The sequence below is a fragment of the Microtus oregoni genome, unplaced genomic scaffold (genome assembly GCF_018167655.1).
Source record: "Microtus oregoni isolate MIOR12 unplaced genomic scaffold, Mior012 000007F_ref0000211, whole genome shotgun sequence".
NCBI lineage: Eukaryota > Metazoa > Chordata > Mammalia > Rodentia > Cricetidae > Microtus > Microtus oregoni.
The window spans coordinates 54,832,427-54,853,349 of NW_024543066.1; the positions used below are offsets into that span (position 1 = coordinate 54,832,427).

The 20,923-nt window shown below is 50.2% G+C and overlaps 1 protein-coding gene across 1 annotated transcript in view; it reads right to left on the minus strand.

The window, feature by feature from the left end:
- Positions 1-381: 381 nt before the first annotated feature.
- The window catches only part of Ints3 (integrator complex subunit 3), a 41,766-nt gene continuing 21,224 nt past the window's right edge, over positions 382-20,923 (minus strand). Inside the window, exons 7-30 of the mRNA XM_041656324.1 lie at positions 20,008-20,152; positions 18,240-18,369; positions 16,581-16,678; positions 14,292-14,483; positions 12,412-12,499; positions 11,880-11,959; positions 11,551-11,642; positions 11,213-11,319; positions 10,487-10,606; positions 10,101-10,230; positions 9,684-9,738; positions 9,361-9,464; positions 8,873-8,917; positions 8,627-8,746; positions 5,999-6,152; positions 4,744-4,812; positions 3,923-3,998; positions 3,483-3,596; positions 3,242-3,290; positions 2,143-2,310; positions 1,825-1,925; positions 1,554-1,626; positions 1,255-1,411; positions 382-1,146 (exon numbers count right to left, since the gene is read on the minus strand). Of these exons, the coding sequence (XP_041512258.1) occupies positions 1,069-1,146; positions 1,255-1,411; positions 1,554-1,626; positions 1,825-1,925; positions 2,143-2,310; positions 3,242-3,290; positions 3,483-3,596; positions 3,923-3,998; positions 4,744-4,812; positions 5,999-6,152; positions 8,627-8,746; positions 8,873-8,917; positions 9,361-9,464; positions 9,684-9,738; positions 10,101-10,230; positions 10,487-10,606; positions 11,213-11,319; positions 11,551-11,642; positions 11,880-11,959; positions 12,412-12,499; positions 14,292-14,483; positions 16,581-16,678; positions 18,240-18,369; positions 20,008-20,152 (2,545 nt within the window). The 3' untranslated portion in view covers positions 382-1,068. The remainder of the gene's footprint in view (positions 1,147-1,254; positions 1,412-1,553; positions 1,627-1,824; positions 1,926-2,142; positions 2,311-3,241; positions 3,291-3,482; positions 3,597-3,922; positions 3,999-4,743; positions 4,813-5,998; positions 6,153-8,626; positions 8,747-8,872; positions 8,918-9,360; positions 9,465-9,683; positions 9,739-10,100; positions 10,231-10,486; positions 10,607-11,212; positions 11,320-11,550; positions 11,643-11,879; positions 11,960-12,411; positions 12,500-14,291; positions 14,484-16,580; positions 16,679-18,239; positions 18,370-20,007; positions 20,153-20,923) is intronic.

A 20,923-nucleotide genomic window follows, 5' to 3' on the forward strand; every position in this document is an offset into this window, starting at 1 on the left:
AGCCACCTTACTGCCCTCTGAGCTTTGTGATCACGGGCAGGCTACCACATCCACCTAGCATTGACATGAGTTCTGGGGCCGGAACTCTGGTCCTCACGCTTGGATGCCAAGTGTGGATCTACTGAACCATCTCCCCTGCACCCTCCAAAAGATGAGGTTCCTGAGAAGCAATAGGCAAGGCCATCCTGCAGGGAGTTGGTGCCAGCATCAGCTTCTGAGTGGAAAGGTCAGATGCCTGACTCACACTTTTAGTGGAAGGGCAGCCAAGTCCCTCTTGTAGACATTTTGTTGGGGGAGGGGGAAGGCACAAGTAGAGGCATCAAATTAAACAGAGGCACCTACCACAGCTGAACACAGATAACACAGGCTCAAAAGATGCTCTGGCTTGCTTCATTATCACTTAAAAACAATTTTAAAACTCGATTATCTTTGCCAAAAGAAAAAGCAAAAACAGAACCACAGAAATCAGGCCATTTGACAGTTCTGAGAGGACCTTGCCTCTGGGACTCCCCTGCGCTCTGGCTCAGCTTGAAGTGCCAATGATGGGCCAACCCAAGCATCCTAGGTGCAGCAAGAGGCTCTTGCGCTGTCATCGGGTTCTTTTCTGATGGCTGTGGCATCTGTCCAGATGGGCACTGCCCACGTCACACTGGTGTACAGACCACCATCCACAGACTACAAGTCTGTTCAGAACAAATGCAGACTGAACGGAAGCAGGACACCATTCACGTCGCACTTCTGTCGGCCTAGCTTCTCTGTCCAGCAGCCTCTTGATTGCTCCCTTCTCTGTCCAAACGGCTCTTTGGAGACTGGGGGAGGAGCCAAAGGCTAAGGACTTCCGCCATGATCTGGTTTTGCAGCCTCTGGCTGCTGTGAAAACCTACCAGTGGAGCAGCAGTGAAGAGGGGATGAAAAGAGCTGGAGGCCCGGAGAGGAGGAAGGGTGGGGCTGCAGGGAAGTTTCTCAGGCTGGGCCACAGGAAGCAGCTCGATCCTCCCCCAAGTGAGGGGGCTAGGAAGGGTATACCCTTGCATCTCTCAGGCTGGGGCGAGGTGGGAACCCCAGGCCTCAGTCACTGTCAGAACCCACGGCAGAGGAACCTTTTCGTTTCCGTTTGGTGGGCTTGGGCTTCGTATCTTCTTCCTCCTGGAAGAAATGAGGGGCAGAAGGCAATGACCAGCCTGGGCAGTGGCTGGCCACACCTCACCCGTGCCCATCACTCCCCTCCTCCTGCACACTGGCTGCGGGACTCACTGAGGCACTGCTGGAGCCCGACTCTTCTTCAGCATTGGGGGGCTGTGCGGCATTCTTTCGACTTCGAGGGCTGGACAGGGCTGCCTTCCTCCGGCTCTTGGGTGGCTTAGTGGAAGAGTCCTCGTATTCCTCCGCCAGGGAGAAGAGGTCGCTGAACCTAAGAGGAACATGCTTCCTGAGATGAGCAGCCCACTCAAGGCCCCTCACCATGTTCTCAGCACCGAACCCAGTCTGTTTCTCGACCCCAGGAGACCTCTCCTCCCCACCACTTTCCACAGCCCAGGTAGAAGGAAGCTCACTTCATCTTGTGGGCTTCGTCACAGCTTGCCTGGACATGCTGCAGCGCCTGGAGGATTGGTGTCTGGCTAAAAACTAAGGAAGGGAGACAGGGAAGCTCAGTTAATGTCAGGAGGCTTACTACACAGCACCAAAAGCCTTTCTTCTGCAGGTTTGAACAGTGGTCTTGGTATCTCATCCTTGTCCCCTGACTGGAAGGAGGGGATTTGAACCAGGGCAGCACCGCCCCCCCAAATGGCCAAAGAAAAGGGAGCAGGACGGGAGGCGGCATACAGTTCTGCTTGGTATTGGCGAGATTGAGTCTCAGGTTGTCCAGGTGCTCCAAGATCTGCTCCAGGGTCAGCTGGGCCAGCTTGCTGCTAGAGCTCCTGAGGCTGTATGGGGAGGCAGAGAATCAAATACTCCCCACTCCACTGGGGTCCCTCTCTATGTAAGAGGCAGTCCTAAAGTACCCAGGGCTAGGGAGGGCTCAGGGAGTGTGGTCCTGTATTAGATGTCACCCACAAACCCGGCTGGTATAGCACCAGCAGCCCACCACCCGGGGCAGCAGTCACTGGGGCGCACAGGAGGCAGGGACAGTGCCAGCGCTACCTCTGCCTTTTGCGGGGAAGGCTGTTGTTCTTGATGAGCAGGGCCTTTATGTGCTCTGCCAGCAGCTCATCGTGCTTCATGCACCAGTGCCTCAGGATGCTGGTGGTGAACTGGTCGTCGGGATGGCAGGGCCTGCTCAGCACCATCTTCACCATTTCCTCACTGGGCCTGTGAAGGAAAGCAAGCTGGTGTCATGTATACGGAGCTGCCTGACCTCGAGAACGGCTACATCTCTCTCCAAACCTCAGCCTCCTTACCCCTGTGGCTTCCTACTCTCACATCCCTCTCCCCCTTTTCTTTGGGCCAAGGAATTCCTGGTATCATTCTCTGCAGAAGCTACATGAGAAGTGAGACTGCCCCACTTCTGTGCTGGTAGGAGACACGAGGTATGCTGAGAATGAGGCCTGACTCTCCCCAGAGCAGGTGGGAGAAGTCCCAAGAAGCAAAGGGGTACAGCATGCTTAATATGCCCTTTAGCCCCGCTCTGCTATAGCCTTAGGCCAGCTTAGCATCCAGCCTGAGGGAGATGAGAGGCTATATCACCACTTTCTCTAGGGTTTCAGGCAAGACAAGATTAAGACAAGAAGGCTGTAATGCCCAAAAAGGGGCAGAAGAATCAGCAGCTGAGTGACCTCTGGCCACAAAATTACGAGAACCCTGTCTCAAAAACAAACCAAAACAAAAACAGACAAAAGCAAAACCATAGGAAGAGGCACTTGACTGTTGCCTCATTTGTCCAAGGAGCTGCCAGTGGTGCAGCTAAGATACAATGGGCCTTCTGCCTCTGCCACTACACCTCTGTCAAGCAATGCGATGGCTCCAGCTGGCTCTTCTGTTAGGGGGGTGAGGGCGGGTGTGGTCCCTTGCCCCTAATCCTTCCCTTTTAATGAACCTGTACCAGTCTGAGGAGTGCAGGGAAGAAAACAGGTGTGTCAGTCCCGACCTCCCACCTCTGAGGGCAGTGCAGTGAGCTGCTTGTTTCTAAGTCATACAGAGGAGGGTAGGGATAGGAAGAGGGCAGGGGATAGGTGGACGGCCATGACAGGAAAGCAGGACCAAAGGCATGCTGGGACCCGGAGCCACCTGGTTTGGAACTTACTTCTCTCTTCGCAGCTGAAGCAGGAGACAGGACAGGGCCTCTGGGTGCTCTGTGGGGAGGAGAGGTTGTTCAGGGAACGTATCACTTCAGGAGTTAACACGAGCAGTGAGCACCTCTCCTACCCCAGCCAACCACCAGGACAGAAGACAGCCTTGTTCCAGGAGCCAGGAAGAACCAGTGCCTCGCTCAGCAGTCTAGAGAAGGCTCACCTTCCTCTAGCCTGTGGCCCGGTCCTACTCACCCTTGTATTTGAGGTGCTGCAGGATGGGGATAATGGTCTCCAAGGGGATGTTATGGGCCAGGAAGAGCTGCCAGGCACAGTACTGCTCAAAGGTTTCCCAGTCTAGGCTCTGAACTAGAAGAGATGGAAGAAACTCCTGTCTGCCTGCTGTCTCTCTCAAACATACACATGGTTGATACACTCACTAGCAGAACCCCAACAGATGGAGCTAAAAATCTAGATCCTTTCTCTTCCCAGACAATACCACTGCTACCATCTCTGAGAACTGTCATATTCCCTGCAACCCAAGGGCTAGAGAGGTGAGGGTAAGGACCCTTGATGCTACAGAGTAAGCACAGAGATCAGGAGACACAGCGTTCTACCTCCCAATGTTCTATGCCCAGAACAACTTTTCTGTCACTGTTAAATAGCTCCCAGGTACCTGAAGACTGGTTACTTACTGAGTATGTTGAGGACCGAGTCCTTCCGAAACATGACCAGGTTCCCCATCATCACGTGGCACACCAGCTCCTGGAGCTGGAAAAGAAAGCATCAGACCCATTAGCTCTATGAGAGGCCGAAGGTCAGGAGGAAAAGGCATGACATAGTTTGGAAGGGTAGACAGGTCGGCTACAACAGCAACAGGTTTGTAGGGGAACAGGCCTGTTGTGGAAAAACTCCCCACACCCTGATATAAAGGAAAGGAACCATCTCTGTCTGGCCTGAAGTGAGAAGACCCTGGAGGCTGGGCTCTGACCTAGTGTGGGTAGGGAAAGGCATAAGAAGGATTCTCAGTGCTAAGTTGCTCTGAGTGGATATGAGCAGAAATGAGAGCCAGGACAGCCAGGGCTGCAAAAAGAAACCCTGTCTCAAAAAACTGGGGTGAGGGTGGAGGCAGTGCACAGAAGTTACAATCTCTAGGAGTCCTGTGCATGGAGAAGGTCAAGGAGAAATGGCCCAAACATTTTTATTTTGAGCCAAAGAGAAGGTCAGGCAAGAACAAAACACGTATGTATGAACGTGTACTCACGCATGCTCTTGCCCACCCTCAGCTTTCTCTGTGCAAATATGAACTTCCAGAGAACATGGAGAAATACCAGCTTCTTTCTTGGGCTTTGCTTTCCCTTCCTAGCCCTAATGGCCTGAAGGGCACCCTCATGCAGCGGGAGGCAGAATGCCTGAGGGGTGTGGGCTGTCGTGTACAGGCTTAGAGAACACAGAGCCTGGCTTCCCCAGCCTGGCTCTCTAGGACTTGCTGGAGACGCCAAAGCCCAGTGCTCACCTGTGCAGAGTCAATAACAGCCACGATCATGTTCAACAGCTCCCCACTCCTCAAGGTCTCGTCTGGAAACTAGACAGAGAAAGAAAGAAAGGTGAGCCGGGCAGTGGTGGCGCACGCCTTTAATCCCAGCACTCGGGAGGCAGAGGCAGGTGGATCTCTGTGAGTTCGAGACCAGCCTGGTCTACAGAGCTAGTTCCAGGACAGGCTCCAAAACCACAGAGAAACCCTGTCTCGAAAAAAAAGAAAAAAGAAAGGTGATTTGGGCAGGAAGGTGGGCTGGACCCCCGGCTTTCATCTAGCCTGCCCCACCCCTTAGACAGACTAGGGCCCTAGCCCAGCACAGAAGCAAACGGCTACAAATCTGGAATCCGAGCCTTGTTCTAACATCTGTGTAAAAAAGGAGTGGGGGGCTGGGAGATGAAGCCAAAGCTGACGGGCACAGGACACGATGGCCAGTTCTGTGGGGAGTGTAACTAACAACCTCTGCATGCCTGGCAATGGAGAGACCCAACCTGAACAGTCTCAGCCATGTCTGGGGATGGGTGAGGTCCCATGGAGAGAGAGAACAGGGAGGGGTGCCACCTGTACCCTCCTCCCTCCAGGCCTGGCGGTGATCACAGTTCCTCCTGCTATGCCCACACCCTAAGCCCTCATTTCCCTCTTCCTGGGAACTTCTGCCAAGAGGAGGAAGAGCTCATCTCTTCTCCTGTATCCAGCTCTGTGAGACCTCGTCAACAGGGAAATGAAACTGGGTCTCTACTAGAGAAGCGTGGGCCTCTTAATCATCAGAGAAGCTTGGGAGATACAAACAGGGACCTCTCTGGTTCAGGAAACCTGTGCTGGCCCAGAAGATACAGTTAAACCTGTGAATCCAAGTGAATAGGGAAAGACTGAAGCTCACATTACAGTTGAGAAAAGCTTCAACAGCCAGGTATGGGAAGCAGTGACCACTAACGTCAGTGGGTGCATCGACACCAACTCAAGTAGCACTTGGGAGGCTGAGGCGGGGGATTACCCATTAGCCTATAGTCAACCTGGGCTTCATAGTGAATTTTAAGCCAGTCATGGTTACAGAATGAGCCTATCTTAAAAAAAAAAACAAATGAGGGTCTATTGAGGTGGGGTCTCCTGTGAGCCCTGTACTGCTGCTATCTTCCACCCACATGGACCCTGTGGAGATACTGACCTCTGTGTACATAGACAGTGTGTGGAGATACTGACCTCTGTGTAGACGGATGGTGTTGGAGATACTGACCTCTGTGTAGATGGACGGTGTGAGGTGGCATAGCAGACGCACATCATCCTCTTGGCAAGCCTTCATGTCCATCATTAGGCAGGTGTGCAGGTCACCCAGCTGGGTAGCCTGGGCAAATGACTCATACAGGTTCATCTTCCCTGCCGCAGCTTTGCTACAAAACAAGTCAGATGTAAGCCAGCAGTGCAACCCAGCACCAGGGCTTCAACCATCCTCAGGGAGGTGCCTATTCTACCCTGCAAGCTGTGCTTGGGGACCCCATATCGCTCCTTGCCTTCACCAAGAGTTCAGCAATTTCAGGGTCAGGAGACTTTCCTTCCCCCAATGCTAGTCTTTGTTTTTTATTTGAAACAGGGTCCCACTGTATATCCCTGGCTGACCTTGAACTTATGGAGATCTACTTGCCTCCACCTTCCGAAGAATGCTAGTGTTAAAAGTGTGCCACTATGTCCAGCTTCCCCAATGCTCTGACTACCAGCAGTGACTGTACTGACCCCCGAGAGAAGAGGGAAGAAGTCCTGTCATGCTGGAGAAGCAGCAACTAACACCATGTGCAAAGCCTAAGTTGGAACTGAGGCTTAAATGTAAGAGTTAAAACCATGTGGCGCTCAGACAAAACTCATGAAGTTGGGTATGTTTATAACCTCAGCATTCAGGAGGATGAGGCAGGAGGATCTTTGGAGGTTCGGAGAACCTGACTCAAAATGAAACCAAACAAACAATAAGAACTCTAAGTAGGCCAGTCAGTACTTGGGAGGTGGAGGCAGGAGGATCAGGAGTTCAAGGCTATCCTTGGCAAAGCAAGTTCGAGACCAACTTCAACATGTGAGACCATCTTAATAAACAAAATAAGCTGGGCATGGTGGTGCATGCCTTTAATCCCAGCCCTCAGAAGGCAAAGGCAGGAGATCTCTGGGTTCAAGGCCAGCCTCGTCTACACAGTGAGCTCTAGGACAACCAGGCTACTCCTGAGTCTACACAGAGAAACTTTGTCTTAGAAAAAAACCCCAAAAACAAAACAAAAAAAAAAAAAACAAAAAAAGACAAGGGCCAGAGAGATGGCTCAGTGGCTAAAGAGACTCAGGTTCAATTCCCAACACCTACATGGCGGCTCACAACTGTCCATAACTCCTGTTCCAGGGGTCTGACACCTTCACATAGACATACATGAAGGGAAAACACCAATGCATATAAAACAGGAACAAAGAGATAATTTGAAAATGTCTAAAAAAGGCTGGGTGGGGCTGGAGAGATGGCTCAGTGGTTAAGAGCTTTGCCTGCTTTTCCCAAGGTCCTGAGTTCAATTCACAGCAACCACATGGTGGCTCATAACCATCTGCAGTGAGATTTGGTGCCCTCTTCTGGCCTGCAGGGATACATGCAGACAGAATACTGTATACATAATAAATAAATAAATAAATAAATAACTTAAAAAAAAAAAAAAAGGCTGGGTAATGGTGGCGCACACCTGCAATCCCAGAACTCAGAAGGCAGAGGCGCAGATCTGTGTGAGTTTAAAATCAGTGTGGTCTACAGAGCCAGTCCTAAGACAGCCAGGACTGTTACACCTAGAAACTGTCTTGGCAAACCAGAGGGGGCGGATCTCATATAGCTAAGGCTGGCCTGGAACTCCTGCTTCTGCCTCCAAAGTGCTAAGACTTCAAGAGTTTAGACCTTGAGGGAACTAAGGGATTCATGATCTGATGGCAAGATTCGGAGGCAGGAGAAATTTCCTGGAGCCTAGTTGGAGGCACTGGGTCATGTATTCATAAAATTTGCTCCTGGCCCTTCCCTGTCACATTCTCTTCTTGGCTATTCTGAGATGAACTTCCTCTGCCACTTGTCCATGATGCCCACTGCTACAATGTCCACATGCTCGCGATACCCACTGCTACAATGTTCACATGCTCACAATACCTGCTGCTACAATGTTCACATGCTCACAATACCTGCTGCTACAATGTCCACATGCCTGTGATACCCGCTTCTACAATGTCCACATGCCTGCGATGCCTGCCACTACAATGTCCACATGCCTGTGATGCCTGCTGCTACAATGTCCACATGCCCATGACACCTGCTGCTACAATGTCCACATGCCTGCAATGCCCACTGCTACAATGTCCACATGCCCGTGATTCCCACTGCTACAAAGTTCTGTTTCACACAGCCCTGAAAGAACAGGTCCAGCAGACCCTGTGCTGGGCTATCTGGGAACAAGAGCCAGCACACATCTTTCCTCTAAGTCTCTCTGTGTCACAATGATGAAAAACTTACTAACACAGGATGTACAAACCTTGGGGTTTTTTATTTTGTTTGTTTGGTTTTTTTGTTGTTGTTTGAAACAGGGGTTTCTCTGTATAACAGCCCTGGCAGTACTCACTTTAGTTAGGCTGGCCTCTAACTCACAGAGATCTGCCTGCCTCTGCCTCCCGAGTGCTGGGATTAAAGGCATGAGCCATGGTCGCCCAGCTATGGACCCTAGGTTAAACCCCTGGCACCCAAACTAATGTACAAAATGGATTGTGCTGCTATTGATAGCCAAAAGGGGAGGGGACTGGCTTGTGTACCAGAGAGGCTGCTTCTCCAGAACACCAACATCACAGAGGCGACACAGACCACACCCACCTTGCCCTCAGGTAGTAGAGCAGGTGGTAGCCGATCTTGGGTTGCTTTTGATACAGCTCGGAGAGAAGGTCCAGAAGCAGCGAAAAGCTACTGTTGTCCTCCTGCATCTGGCACAGGTTCCTGGACGGGGTCGAGAAAGCTATCGCCTAGCGCACACTCTAAGGGTTGGCTCCCCACCAAACACAGAGATAGCTGTGTAGCATCAGGGAAGATGGCAGGCAGACAGCTCTTCAGCTGAGGGCTTACCTAAATATTAGGTAGAGAGGTTTCCCTACAGATTCCTCCAGGGACCTAAAAGAGGAAGGTTCCATGTGAGAGTCTACATGCATGGAAAGATACGGAAGACCAGGTATCCCGCCTGCTCCCTTCCTACCAAAGGCGAACTTCTGCTGCCTAGTGCATAGCAATAGAGAAACAGGTTCCCAACACAGACGCACAATCTGAGAATGTCACCCTCACTGGGGATCAGACTCTTGCCCTTCAGCCAAGTCCAGACCAGGGGCCAATCCCTGGAGATCAGCAAAGTTTGGGGTCACTGGCCTGGCAGCAGGCCTGGAAAAACAGGGCAGGGACACTGGGCCACGGCCCAGTACTCTCAGGGCCCATTAGTACATGGAAACATGGAAGCACCATGTGAAGGGGACTCTGCCCAAGTCTACAGGAAGAGCGCCTGGGGTCTGGGCTGGAAGAGCACACTCTGCCTTGAGGCCCAGGGTGTCAGAGAGGAGCCTTACTCTTCAGTGACCTCTTCAGGCAACACTTCCCCTCGAAAGTGGGCTTTGAAGAGCTCCTGTAGGCAGGATGCAAGGACAGAGAGCTGCTCCGAATCGAAGTCTTCCTGGTGACAAGACAGAGGGAGGAGACATTTTGACCCAGACCTAGCCTCATTGTCCCCACCTGCGTCTGCCTCCCAGATCAGCTCACTCCTGTTCCCTGCTCAGAAGGGCTTCATTGGGGGAAGGGAAGGTAGGAACTCGACTGCCCGTGAGGCGTGTGTGAGCACTGTAAGCTGGGAACGCTTGGGACTGCTTCCTCTGAGGACTTGGTTCCCCCTTACCTCTAGGACCTGGTCCACAATTTCCTGCATGACCTCACACTGGGCCTCTGTGTCACTACAGCGTAGAAGCGAGAGATTAGGAAGAGCAGGGGTACGGCACCTCCCAAGCTGTGCACAGTCACGTGCAAACCTACAAGGGAGCTATGAGCTCCCAGCTCAGAGGGAGGACATCTGGCTAGCAAGTGCCATTCTGTGGGCAGAGGCCCAAAGAAATCCAGGACAATCCCCAATCCGCCCTGCTCTTACCTTCAGAATCCAGAAAGCAGGGGCTCCCCTATTCCCAGCCCACGCTTCCCAACATCAGCCAAAGACATTTCTCATGAAGCTTCAAGTGCCCCTCCACCCCCACTCACCTGTATACCATCTAGGTAGCAGGAAGTACCTGGACCTAAGGCGGGGAGCAGGGTCTGTACCCACCTTCCCTTCTGTAGCTGCAGAACTTTGTCCCTTAGGGACTCGTCCAACTGATCGAGGTAGGGGGTCACATCAACTGGTTCCTCCACAACGGTCTCCTTGATGGGGTGGAAGCGGAACTCTCTCTTCTTCCCTGAGGGTGGTTTGTCGCCATGAGCTACCTGCGCCCTCCTCACACCTATGTCCCTGTTCACTCAGTGTGCTGAATCCCAGCTCACATCCTGCTATCTACTCTCCTGCCTTTAGTGGATCATTGAGCCTCATCGGATAATAAACAAAACTCAAATCTCACGGACAAAGAGGCAGGCTAGAAAGACTGCAGACAGGCTACCTGAGAACTAGGCCTCTCGGGTTATCACAAGTCAAACACTCTCTGCTGCTAATCTTACCTTTGCTATTGAGATCCTCTTCATCATCACTGAAGGCTGCCTCTGCATTATCATAGCAACTCTCGTCCTTATCCGACAGATGGTTGTCCATTTCCATGGAAACAGGCTCTTCAATTTTGACTTGTGAGTAAAGAGAAAAAGATTCCTGATGGCCTCCTGTGTCCCCCCAGTACGCCCCATGCTTCTGGGGATGAGACTAGTGGGCAAGTGGGAGAATGCAGTTTGGCCCCAGATGGACGAATTTGCCTTCTAGCTCTCTGTGACCCATGTCAGCTCAGGATGATGAGCGGAGTATCACCTTCTTTTCTGAAACGGGGCTTTATGTATCCCATGCTTTCCTGGGTCCCCCAGTTTTCCTGCTTCTGCCTCCCAGGTACAAAGATAACAGGCTTGCACCACCAAGCTCAGCACAAGGGATATTTATCAGTGTTCTTTAATTTAAAACCAAGTTGGAAAGGAATACTTGGCTTAAGCTCTTATTCCACAACAAAAAATTGTGGAAGCCAATGTGGCAAAGGGCAGTGTGAACTCAGGGACAAAATGACCATGACAAGATCTGCTAGGGCCTGGACTAAGGACTGGGAAGACAGGTGGCAGGCGAGTGACCGCTGTGCGGCAAGCATCCCGGGAAAGCTGTGCTCTCACCGGGAAACCACCAAGGGAAAAGAGGACAAGAGCGAAGAGTGGAGACTCAGTTAAGACCAGCTGACCCTGTGAGGTCCATACCTTCCACGGGCGGGGAGGGCGAGCTGCAGAACTCAGGGAATTTCTCTCGAAGCATAGCCCGCAGCTCTTTATCCAACTTAGGGTTGTCAAATAGGGGAGCCAAGTGTCTAACAGAGAACACAGATGACGGTCAACATCAGAGCTACTCACTGCTAACACAGGTCAGCTAGCACAGCTTCAGACCCTCCAGAGTCCACAGGGGACTTCTGCGTCAAGGGGACACTGGTCTTCTGTCCAGTAGACGGCAAGGAGTCAAAGTGGGGCAACAACATCTGAGCTAGAGGGATTGGACCTAATGAAAATGGAGAATCCCCTCCCACAACACACAAATTCCTTACGCTAAGACTCGTTTCTCCACAATGTGGTTGAGGGAAGAAAAGACACCCTGACGCACATGGCCTTCCAACGGTGGGTAGAAGTTAGGAATGATCTAGAAGGGAAGAAGAGGAGGAGTAACTACAAAGCTCTGCTGGAGAGAACTAAGCAGCTGCTTTAGTTTCCGCGAGTGACAGTGGCGGTATGGCCGCGGGCCCATTCCACTGGCTATAGCGCTTGCTATCAGGGCCAGGACCACAGTCGAGGCACACCAGGAGACTAACAGGAACTGAATACTGCTCATTCAGGATGGGGGGGGGGGCGGGGGCAGGAAAGCCGCGGTGGCACTTACTCGGCACATGAAGTCCAGGAGCGTGGCAGTGATGGCTGGGTGGGGCTTCATGGAGTGGTGCATGACCAGGATGGCTGGCTCTAGAGAGGGTGAGGGAAAAATGAACTAGCCCCCGACACCGGACACCGTTTCCATGTCTAATAGTTTCTCAGTATCTGTGAAGCCCCCAGGAAGTGCTGCTGTGTGTACTCCCCAGCTGGGACCAGGCAGGGAACCCTCCCCAACTGCATTCAGTCCTCATCTCCCATTTGTACCAGTACTCCACTTGGAAAAAAAAAAGGAGATGGGAAGGGAGGACAGACTTCTGCCTAGGCCCTTCCCACTCAGAGCCCAAGGCTATGGGAAAAGGCAGCAGCAACTAGTTGGCCTCATCAAAGCAACTTTCCCTCTAGGTCAAGGGAAAACTGAAGGGGAACAAGCGAATTCCTCCTGGATAAACAGGCACTTCTACCCCCCATTCCCCTGAGACTTGATGACAAGCATGGGGGCTTCGGGGACCGGAGGGTGGTGCTGACTGGTCCCAATCACATACCTATGTTCATAATGCTATCCTTTTCTGGGCTAAAGAACAGCCAGTCATAAAACAGAGCCAGCTTGGCATTAGAGGCAGCAACGTTGGACTGGAAAAGAGACAGGGAGAGGGCTAGTTCCATCAGTCGGCTCCCATCTTTCCAGAGCCAAGGGGATTTGCAGGGCCCTCTTGGTTGTTTCATCTTTGAAATTCAGTTCCCAGTGAGAGATGGCATAACCTCATAGGGTGAGGCACACAGTCTATTATACGGGAACCAGCCTGGGTTTTTCATGTATCATGTAGTACACACGCCTACTCTCTATAAAGAGATCAGCACAGGAACACTGACCAATCACAAGTTGGTATGATAGCCTACAGCTGCCTTTGTTGAACAACCCAGGCGCCTCCCTACAGACCCCCTAGGAAAGGCCTGCAGCCTGAGCCAGCACATTCCAGGAACACCATAAAATGGGGGACGGGCGTGAGATGTTTAAGAACAGTGTTAGCCGCAGAGAAAAAGGAAACAGAAGATGGCAGCTTTCTTAAAGTTTCTGTGTTTGGGGAAAGGAAGTCTCTAAAGCTGATGCCAAAGTCGTGGATAGAAGCATCTAAAGCAGTGGTTCTCAACCTCCCCAACACTACGACCCTTTAACACAGCTCCTCATGTTGTGGTGACCCCAACCATAAAATTATTTCACTGCCACTTCATAACTGTAATTCTGCTACTGCTATGAATCATAATGTAAATATCTGGTATGCAGATATCTGATACTCAATCCCCAGGTTGAGAACCACTGAACAGAGTCAGGGGGGTGTAATGACATATGTCTACAATTATAGCACTTAGGAGGCTGAGACAGGAGGATTGCTGCAAGTTTGAGGCCAATTCAGGCAACACTCCAAGACCTTGTCTCAAAACTCAGTGGTTAATGAGTTCTTGCAAAGAACGTGTGTTTATTTTAGCACCAACACGGTGATGCACAAGCAGCTATGCCTCAGTTCCCTCTTTTCACTTCTGGGCCTCCACCACCAGCACAAACACACACTCAAGCACACACATCAGAACACAGATACTCACACACTCAGGCATACACACCAGCGCACACACACACATACACTCAGGCATACACATATATCACAAAATAAATAAGTAAATGAAATAAAATAGAAAAATGAAAACCCTGGATATGAATAAGGAACAGCTCATGAGAATAACTATTGGGTTTGGAGAGATGGCTCAGCATTTAAGAGAACTGGTTGCTCTCCTAGAAGACCCAGGTTCAATTCACCGCACACACATGGCAGCTCACAACTGTCTGTAACTCCAAGATCTGACACCCTCATACAGACATACATGCACACCAATGCACATAAAATAAAAATGAATTTAAAAAAAGAGAATAACTATTATGGCTTTTAGAAACAACAGAAACAACAAGGAAAAACACAGAGATGTCTCTGAGATTCAGGCCTAAGAGGGTCCCTCGGGATCCAAGTAGGAATGCCTCAAGAATCCAGAATTTTGAGTTGGGCTCAGTGGTTGGTATACACCTAATCCCAGGACTGAGGGGACTGAGACAGGAGGATTGTAGCTCAAGGCTAGCCAGAGTTATACAATAAGGTCTTGTATCAAACAAACAAACAAACAAACAGAAATCAGGGTTTGGGGGCTTGGCAGTAGGGAAGATGGTGAGCCTCGTCAAACCCAAGCTCAGATGAGAACAACTATCAATTTCTAGAGATGAAGAAAGGGAGGTAGCGAGCCTGAGGCATTCAGAAGACCTGGTGAAAGGTCCATTAGGGTTCACATGGCCCTGGAATCAGAAGGGAAGTCCAGGAACACGCTAGAAGAGGCGCTGTTCACCACCCAGCAGTCTCTGCCCTGCTGCATGGTCCTTTACCGTGCAAGTGGTCAGGAGCCAGCCAATGATGGCCCATCGGGGCAAGATATCTGAACTCAGCACTTCGTTCGAAGGGTGGACCACCCCACAGATGTATCGAATGAGGTCACAGCGCAGAGACTGACTGTCAGGGGTTGAGAGGTACTGGCGCTGGAACCAATCCTGGTATCGCTTTTGCTGGCCAAATCGCACCTGAGGGAGGAAGAAGTGAAGGGGAGGGTGGGCTGGTGAGCAGGAGACTGGAAGCTAGTCTTGGACCATGTGCTTGTGACAACTTCAGTAAGCTCTTTGTCTCTCAAGTGCCCTCTCCTTTGGGGACATCCTGGTCTTAACCACCGTGAAGCCCTTTCTGGCTTGCCTTGTGCATCAGCGGTCTGCTCGCTCCTGCAGCAGGCCTCATGCTCACCGACCTCTGAAACAGCTGCAGCCCTTTCTGGCCGCTACCTCTCGCGCCTGTCACTGGCTCTCTGGCTGGAAGCTTCTCCTTTTCTGGAGCTACTGCTGAACAGCAAAGACTTCTCCTGGAGAGTCAGAGCCTTCCCTGGCCCCACTCAGCGCTGACTGCCTCCTGATACAGGGTAGCCTGAACAGGACTGTTAGCCAAGGCACAGACTCTCCAGACGTGGCCGCAAGTCCAAACACACCTCAAATGTTTACACGAGAGCCAGATGTGGTGGCCTGTACCTGCAATCCCAGCACTCCCAAAGCTGCTGGGGGAGGACTGCCAATAGTTCAAAGATGGCTGGGTTACACAGTCTCAATCCAGCCACCCAAATGGCAGCACTAGATAGGGGAGATCTCACGCTCTCTTCTAGTGATAGATGAGAACAACTATCAATTTCTAGAGATGAAGAAAGGGAGGTAGCGAGCCTGAGGCATTCAGAAGACCCGGTGAAAGGTCCATTAGGGTTCACATGGCCCTGGAATCAGAAGGGAAGTCCAGGAACACGCTAGAAGAGGCGCTGTTCACCACCCAGCAGTCTCTGCCCTGCTGCATGGTCCTCTCAGAAGACATCAAAATATATCAAAACGGTTAACAAGCTGCTCCCAGGTCAACACTGTGAAACAGAACTCGTAGCAGCAACGGTGGCTGAACACCTGAACTCTAACAATTGTGGCAAAGATACTAAATTTTAACATATGTGTATGTGCACATGTAATGGCTAATTTTCTAACATAAACTAGAATAGTTTTGGAAGATGGGGTCACAATTGGAAAAAGGTCCCCGCCAGACTGGCTTGTGGACTAGGAAAGCTGTGGTACATTTTCTTGATTGGTGAGTGCTTGGCAGATATGACAGAGAGCAGGCTGAGCAAGCCGTGAGAGTTAGCCAGTAAGCAGCAGGCCCCATGACCTCTGCTTCAGCCCTGCCTCCAGCTTCCTGCCCTGTTGGAGTTTCTGTTCTGACTCCCCTCAGTGATGGACGGGGTGACCTAGAAGTGTAAGATAAAACAAACTATTCCTTTTCCAAGGTGCTTCTGCTCGTGGTGTTTTATGACAATAACAGAAACCCTAACTAAGACAGTATGTATATACTCTAAATGTGGCCTTGTTAGAGATATAATGTTGCTGCTAAGTAGTTGAAGCTAGCATGGAATTTGAGAACCTCTTGCCTCAGGGTCCCAATGCATATGCCATCACATCCCATTACAATTTGGTTTTTTTTCTTTTACCTCTTTCTTTCGAGACATAGTTCCAGTAGGTAGTCCTAGCTGGCTTTGAATACATAAAGATGTGCCTACTTCTCATGTGTTGTGATTAAAATGTAGAGTGTACACCACCATGCCCAGCACTTCCTGTTATTGTTTTTCTTTGAAAGAAGACAGGTCTCACGTAACCAGGCTGTCTCTGACCCTGTAGCAGGTCCTCCTCCGTCACCTCTGAGTGCTGGAATTACAGGCAGGAGCCTCTACGCTCGTTAGTCCACTGTAGATTCCACAAACATCCTCAGAGATAGAAAAACCACAGTCCTCCAACATTTTTACCACAGTGCAACCACGTCTGGAAACCAAAGGCCACAGCCTACACTGTAGACAGTTACCTGTGTACAACCACTGCAATGGCTGCTTTTGTAAAACTTCAGAAGAGTTACAAGTCTTGCTTATTTAACACTACACCTCGAGTGCTTTCTCCAAACATTATTTCCGTGTACTGTGCAATGTGCAGGTATAGACTGAACCAAGGAAAGCACCAAAAAAGGTCAGGACTTAGTCACTACTGTGCGTGTCAGCAATCAGCGGTGACAAATCTGCAGTGAGCTCAGCTGACACCACACACAGACTGTCTCACCCGGGACGTCATGAAGAGGAGCTTGGTTTCCATGTCTGGGGTTAGACGGCAGGCTAGAAACTTTCGGGACGTTCTTGATTGAAGCAGTTGTAGGATACCTGAACCGAGGGGACAAGAGAAGTATGAGACCAGAGAAACGGAAGGCAGGAGAGGGAACTGGGTCAGAGCAGGTGTGGTTTTGCTCATGGGCCTATTCTATGGCAAGCCCGAGAAAGAAGCCCGGCAAAGGCACACAGGGCCTCCAGTCATGCCAACTGCAGCGCTTCCCTTCTGCGGGCCTCCCAAATTGATACCCATGTTTTTATAGCTAGAAATAGATGGGAAATTAATTTTCTTCTTATTTTTTGTTTGATTGTTTGTTTGTTTGGGACAGGGTTTCTCTGTATAATAGTCCAGGTTGTCCTGGAACTCACTCTGTAGACCAGACTGGCTTCGAACTCAAAGAGATCTTCCTGCCTCTGCCTCCCGAGTGCTGCGATTAAAGGCGTGCGCCACCCGCACCCCCCAACTAATATGTGAAGTCTTAGCCTGCCTTCCTACTCCTAAGGGTGACACTATGAAATCCTAGGACCAGTGTGCCTGAATAGCACAGCCAGAGACGCTGTAGTCAGAAAGGTCTGTATCCAAACCCTGCCTGGAATTTACTACCTATATGGTCCTTCAGCGCGTGACTTAATCTCTTTGACCCTCATTTTCCTGTGCAGAAAGTGAAACACTCATCTTGAGGGCTGTGCTGGCACACCCTCTGTGTGGAGCAGCCCGAGCACACAGCATGAGCTGAGAACGCATACAGCCGCACTCTGCTCTCCTCGTCCTCACTCCCTTAGCTCGTGTTGTGCATAGGTGTGGAAGTGTGTGTGTGTGGGGGGGGAATGAAGCTATAGAATACAACAGGATTCTGGGAATGTCAAAGACATATGAACACACACACACACAACAAAAAACCTACAGAGGCTTCTGACCAAACTAGACCCTTGTAGTGACAGGCAAGAGCGTTTCTTTTTCTTCTCTATAGCTCCAGGAATCAAACTCAGGACACTGTAAGTGCTTTATCACTAAGCTACATCCTGCAGTCCATTCTTCTAGGACTAAGAGGACCCTCTGCTGACTCCGCTTCAAGAATTGGCCAGTGACCCCCTGTCAACCACAAGCACAGTGAAGCTGGAGTCTGGCCCTCACCTTGTCAAGGAGCTGTGGGAAGAGGATCACAGTTTTCTGTCCACATCTGTGTTTTAAGTTTTTGACTACATTTTATCTTACTGAAGTTCATGTGTGGACTCACCGGTGTCATATTGGTATGTCTGGAGGTCAGAGGCTAACTTGGGGAGCCAGTTCTTTTCTTCTACCATGCAGGGCTCTGGAGACTGAATTCAGGGCACTAGGCTTAGCAGCAACTGCTTTTACCAACTGAACTATCTTGAGGCCTTGTATGATTTTTTTTTTTTAAGAAGCACTGGCAGCTGGAGCCAAGCAAGTAGGACCTAGCCAGAAACTACATGAACCATCCTGTGCTTCTGCCACTCCCGTGCCCAGCTGCACCCAGCAAAGTGTGTCCTACCCCAAGCTTTCTCTGACTAAATCTCTCCTGCCAATTAACTTCCACCCCTTCAAATCCACTCAGAACATACAAGGACAGGGCACACTGAGGGGCTTACTCACCTGTAAACTGAGGACTCAAAGCCTGAGGGTTATGGATGATATCTTTCCAGAGCAGTTCAAATTCTGGTATCCTAGCAACATTCTGAAGTAATCTTACAAGGTCGCGGCCAATCATCAAACATTCCATGAACTGAAAGGGAGAGAGGAGGGAGAATGGGAGCAGGAGGATAAACCATGTACTGCTCACCTCCTAGAGGGAGGACAGTACAGCATGCTCTGTGGAGGGGAGAGAAGATAGCTGAAGGGATCATAGCAAGTTTGCTTCTGGAGTCAAGGGGCTGGCTGCAGCTGCTCAGGAAGAGGCTGAGGCTGAGAGCCCTGAGGCTCTCACATCAATCAAGCCCCTCCCCACATGGGGCTGCTCTGATTCAGTTCAAGGAAACCGAATTCCAAAAGTTTGGGGCCTGGAAGTAGCACTCCATGCATCCTACAGTGAAGTTCATTCTGGCTAACAGAAGAGACAGTTGTGATAAAGGAAATGATCTGTGTAACTGTGTGGTCCAAACAATACTGATTAAAATCATGTGTTACACAATTATATGGACACATTTCCAAGATTTTGGGAAGTTTTCTTTGGTTGTTGTTGCTGTTTTTCAAGACACAGTTTTTCTATATAACAGCCCTGGCTGTCCTGAAACTCAGAGATCCGCCTGCCTCTGCCTCCTGAGTGCTGGGATTAAAGGTGTGCGCCACCATGGCCTGGCTGATTCTGGGGGTTTTCTTTTTTTTTTTTTTTTGGTTTTTCGAGACAGGGTTTCTCTGTGGTTTTGGAGCCTGTCCTGGAACTAGCTCTGTAGACCAGGCTGGTCTCAAACTCACAGAGATCCGCCTGCCTCTGCCTCCCAAGTGCTGGGATTAAAGGCGTGTGCCACCACTGCCCGGCTCTGGGGGTTTTCAAGACAGGGTTTCTCCGTGCAGTCTTGGCTGCCCTGGAACTTGCTGAAAATCAGAGATCTGCCTACCCCCACCCCCAAAATACTGGGATTAAAGGGGTATGCTTTGAAGTTGTTTTTTTTTAAGATTTGTTTTTTCATATACACATATATATACATATATATTCATGTGTATATGAATGTATAATATGTATATATGTGTATATGTATTTGTTTTTACAAGACAAGGTTTCACTGTGTAGCTCTCACTGTCCTGGTAGCTCTTATAGACCAGGCTGGCCTCGAACTCACAGAGATCCATGGGCTGGGATTAAAGCCATGCGCCACCAATGCCTGGCAAGGTTTACACTTAAGTATATCAGTGTTTTGCCCACATGTACGTAAGCACTATGTGCCCAGAGGCCATAAGAGTCCTAGATCCCCTGGAACAGGAATTACATATGCTGTGAGTCACCACATAGGTGCTGGGAATCAAATCCATGTCCTCTGCATCTGTTGTAACTACTGAACCTATTCAATAACTGCTTTTAATTTAAAATTTTCAATATGGCCAATAGCCTCATAGTAGCTTAGATTTAGAATATCTCTCTTGGGAGAAACTACAGTAAAAAAATTCAGAATCCACACAAGTAAACATGTCAATTACCAGAACAGGTGGTGTTGATGTAACAGTGGACACACAAGAACAGCTGCTGTCTATTGTACAACAATGTAAATTGAAACCGACCAGAAAAACCCTGGATGCCAGCATTATTTGTGACATTTCTAAGAGCAAGGGGTATTCCACACCGACTCCCTGTCCTTTGTTCCTGAGCTGTCTGGGGATGATGATGCAAAGACCACATCCTCATACTGATCTCGTCCCGTTCCCTTACCCGTTCCCGAAGCAAAGAGACACAGAAGTCAACTTCCTTCTGCCGAAGGGTCTGGAGCTGGGCAGTCCCATGGTGGTCCACGATAAGTCGGAGGTATGTGTACACAGCCATGGCGATGAGGATGCTGCTCTTCAGGACCCACTCCCTGCAGAAAGGAAGACACTGCACCTACCTCCCGCCTAGACCAGACTTGCACCTCATGCTCATCACTGACCACACACTGAGAACGGCTCTGTTCTGTGAGGGTTTTCCTCAGGCTGCTATTCTAAGAGTTGACTAAGGCAAAGGTGACAGATTTTCTTTACCAGACAGATGCCCAACAAAGGTGGGTGCTGAATGAAATCAACCTCCTATAATCTAAGAACTTTCGTAGCTGCCAATGGGGTAACTGTGTTGGTTGACTCATTCAAGCACCAAGGCCCACCCCATGTGAGGCACTTGGGACAGAGGCAAGCTACACCTCTCCTGCTCTGCCACGGAAAATGCTCTCCGTGTCCGTAGTTCTCTAAGTGTGACGCAAGGACCTCTGGGGATTTCAGGACCCTTTGAGGACCTGGAATTCTCAGAACACATTATGCTAGCCCTCTATTAGGCTTATTATGGTCAACCACGCTACCAACCCCACCCTTAGATAATGAGTCACCTGCCCTAAGCCCTAAACCAAAATCTGGGAGGTTGTTGCGGGGTGGGGTGGGGTGTGCGACAGCTGAATTTAGATGGTAAAGCCCATTTCCTTAGCGTTTTAGATTTCCCTGGAAAACAGCAATGAAAGCACTATCTGTTCAAAAGGGGCAAAGGGAAAGACACAGCGGGGAGGTTCCCAACTCTCTAATGCTGCCTCCAGTGCCAACGAGTTTATAATTGCTTTGACACCCCTGCTGGAAGGCTGAGAACTGGAGGAAGAGTTTAATTAATA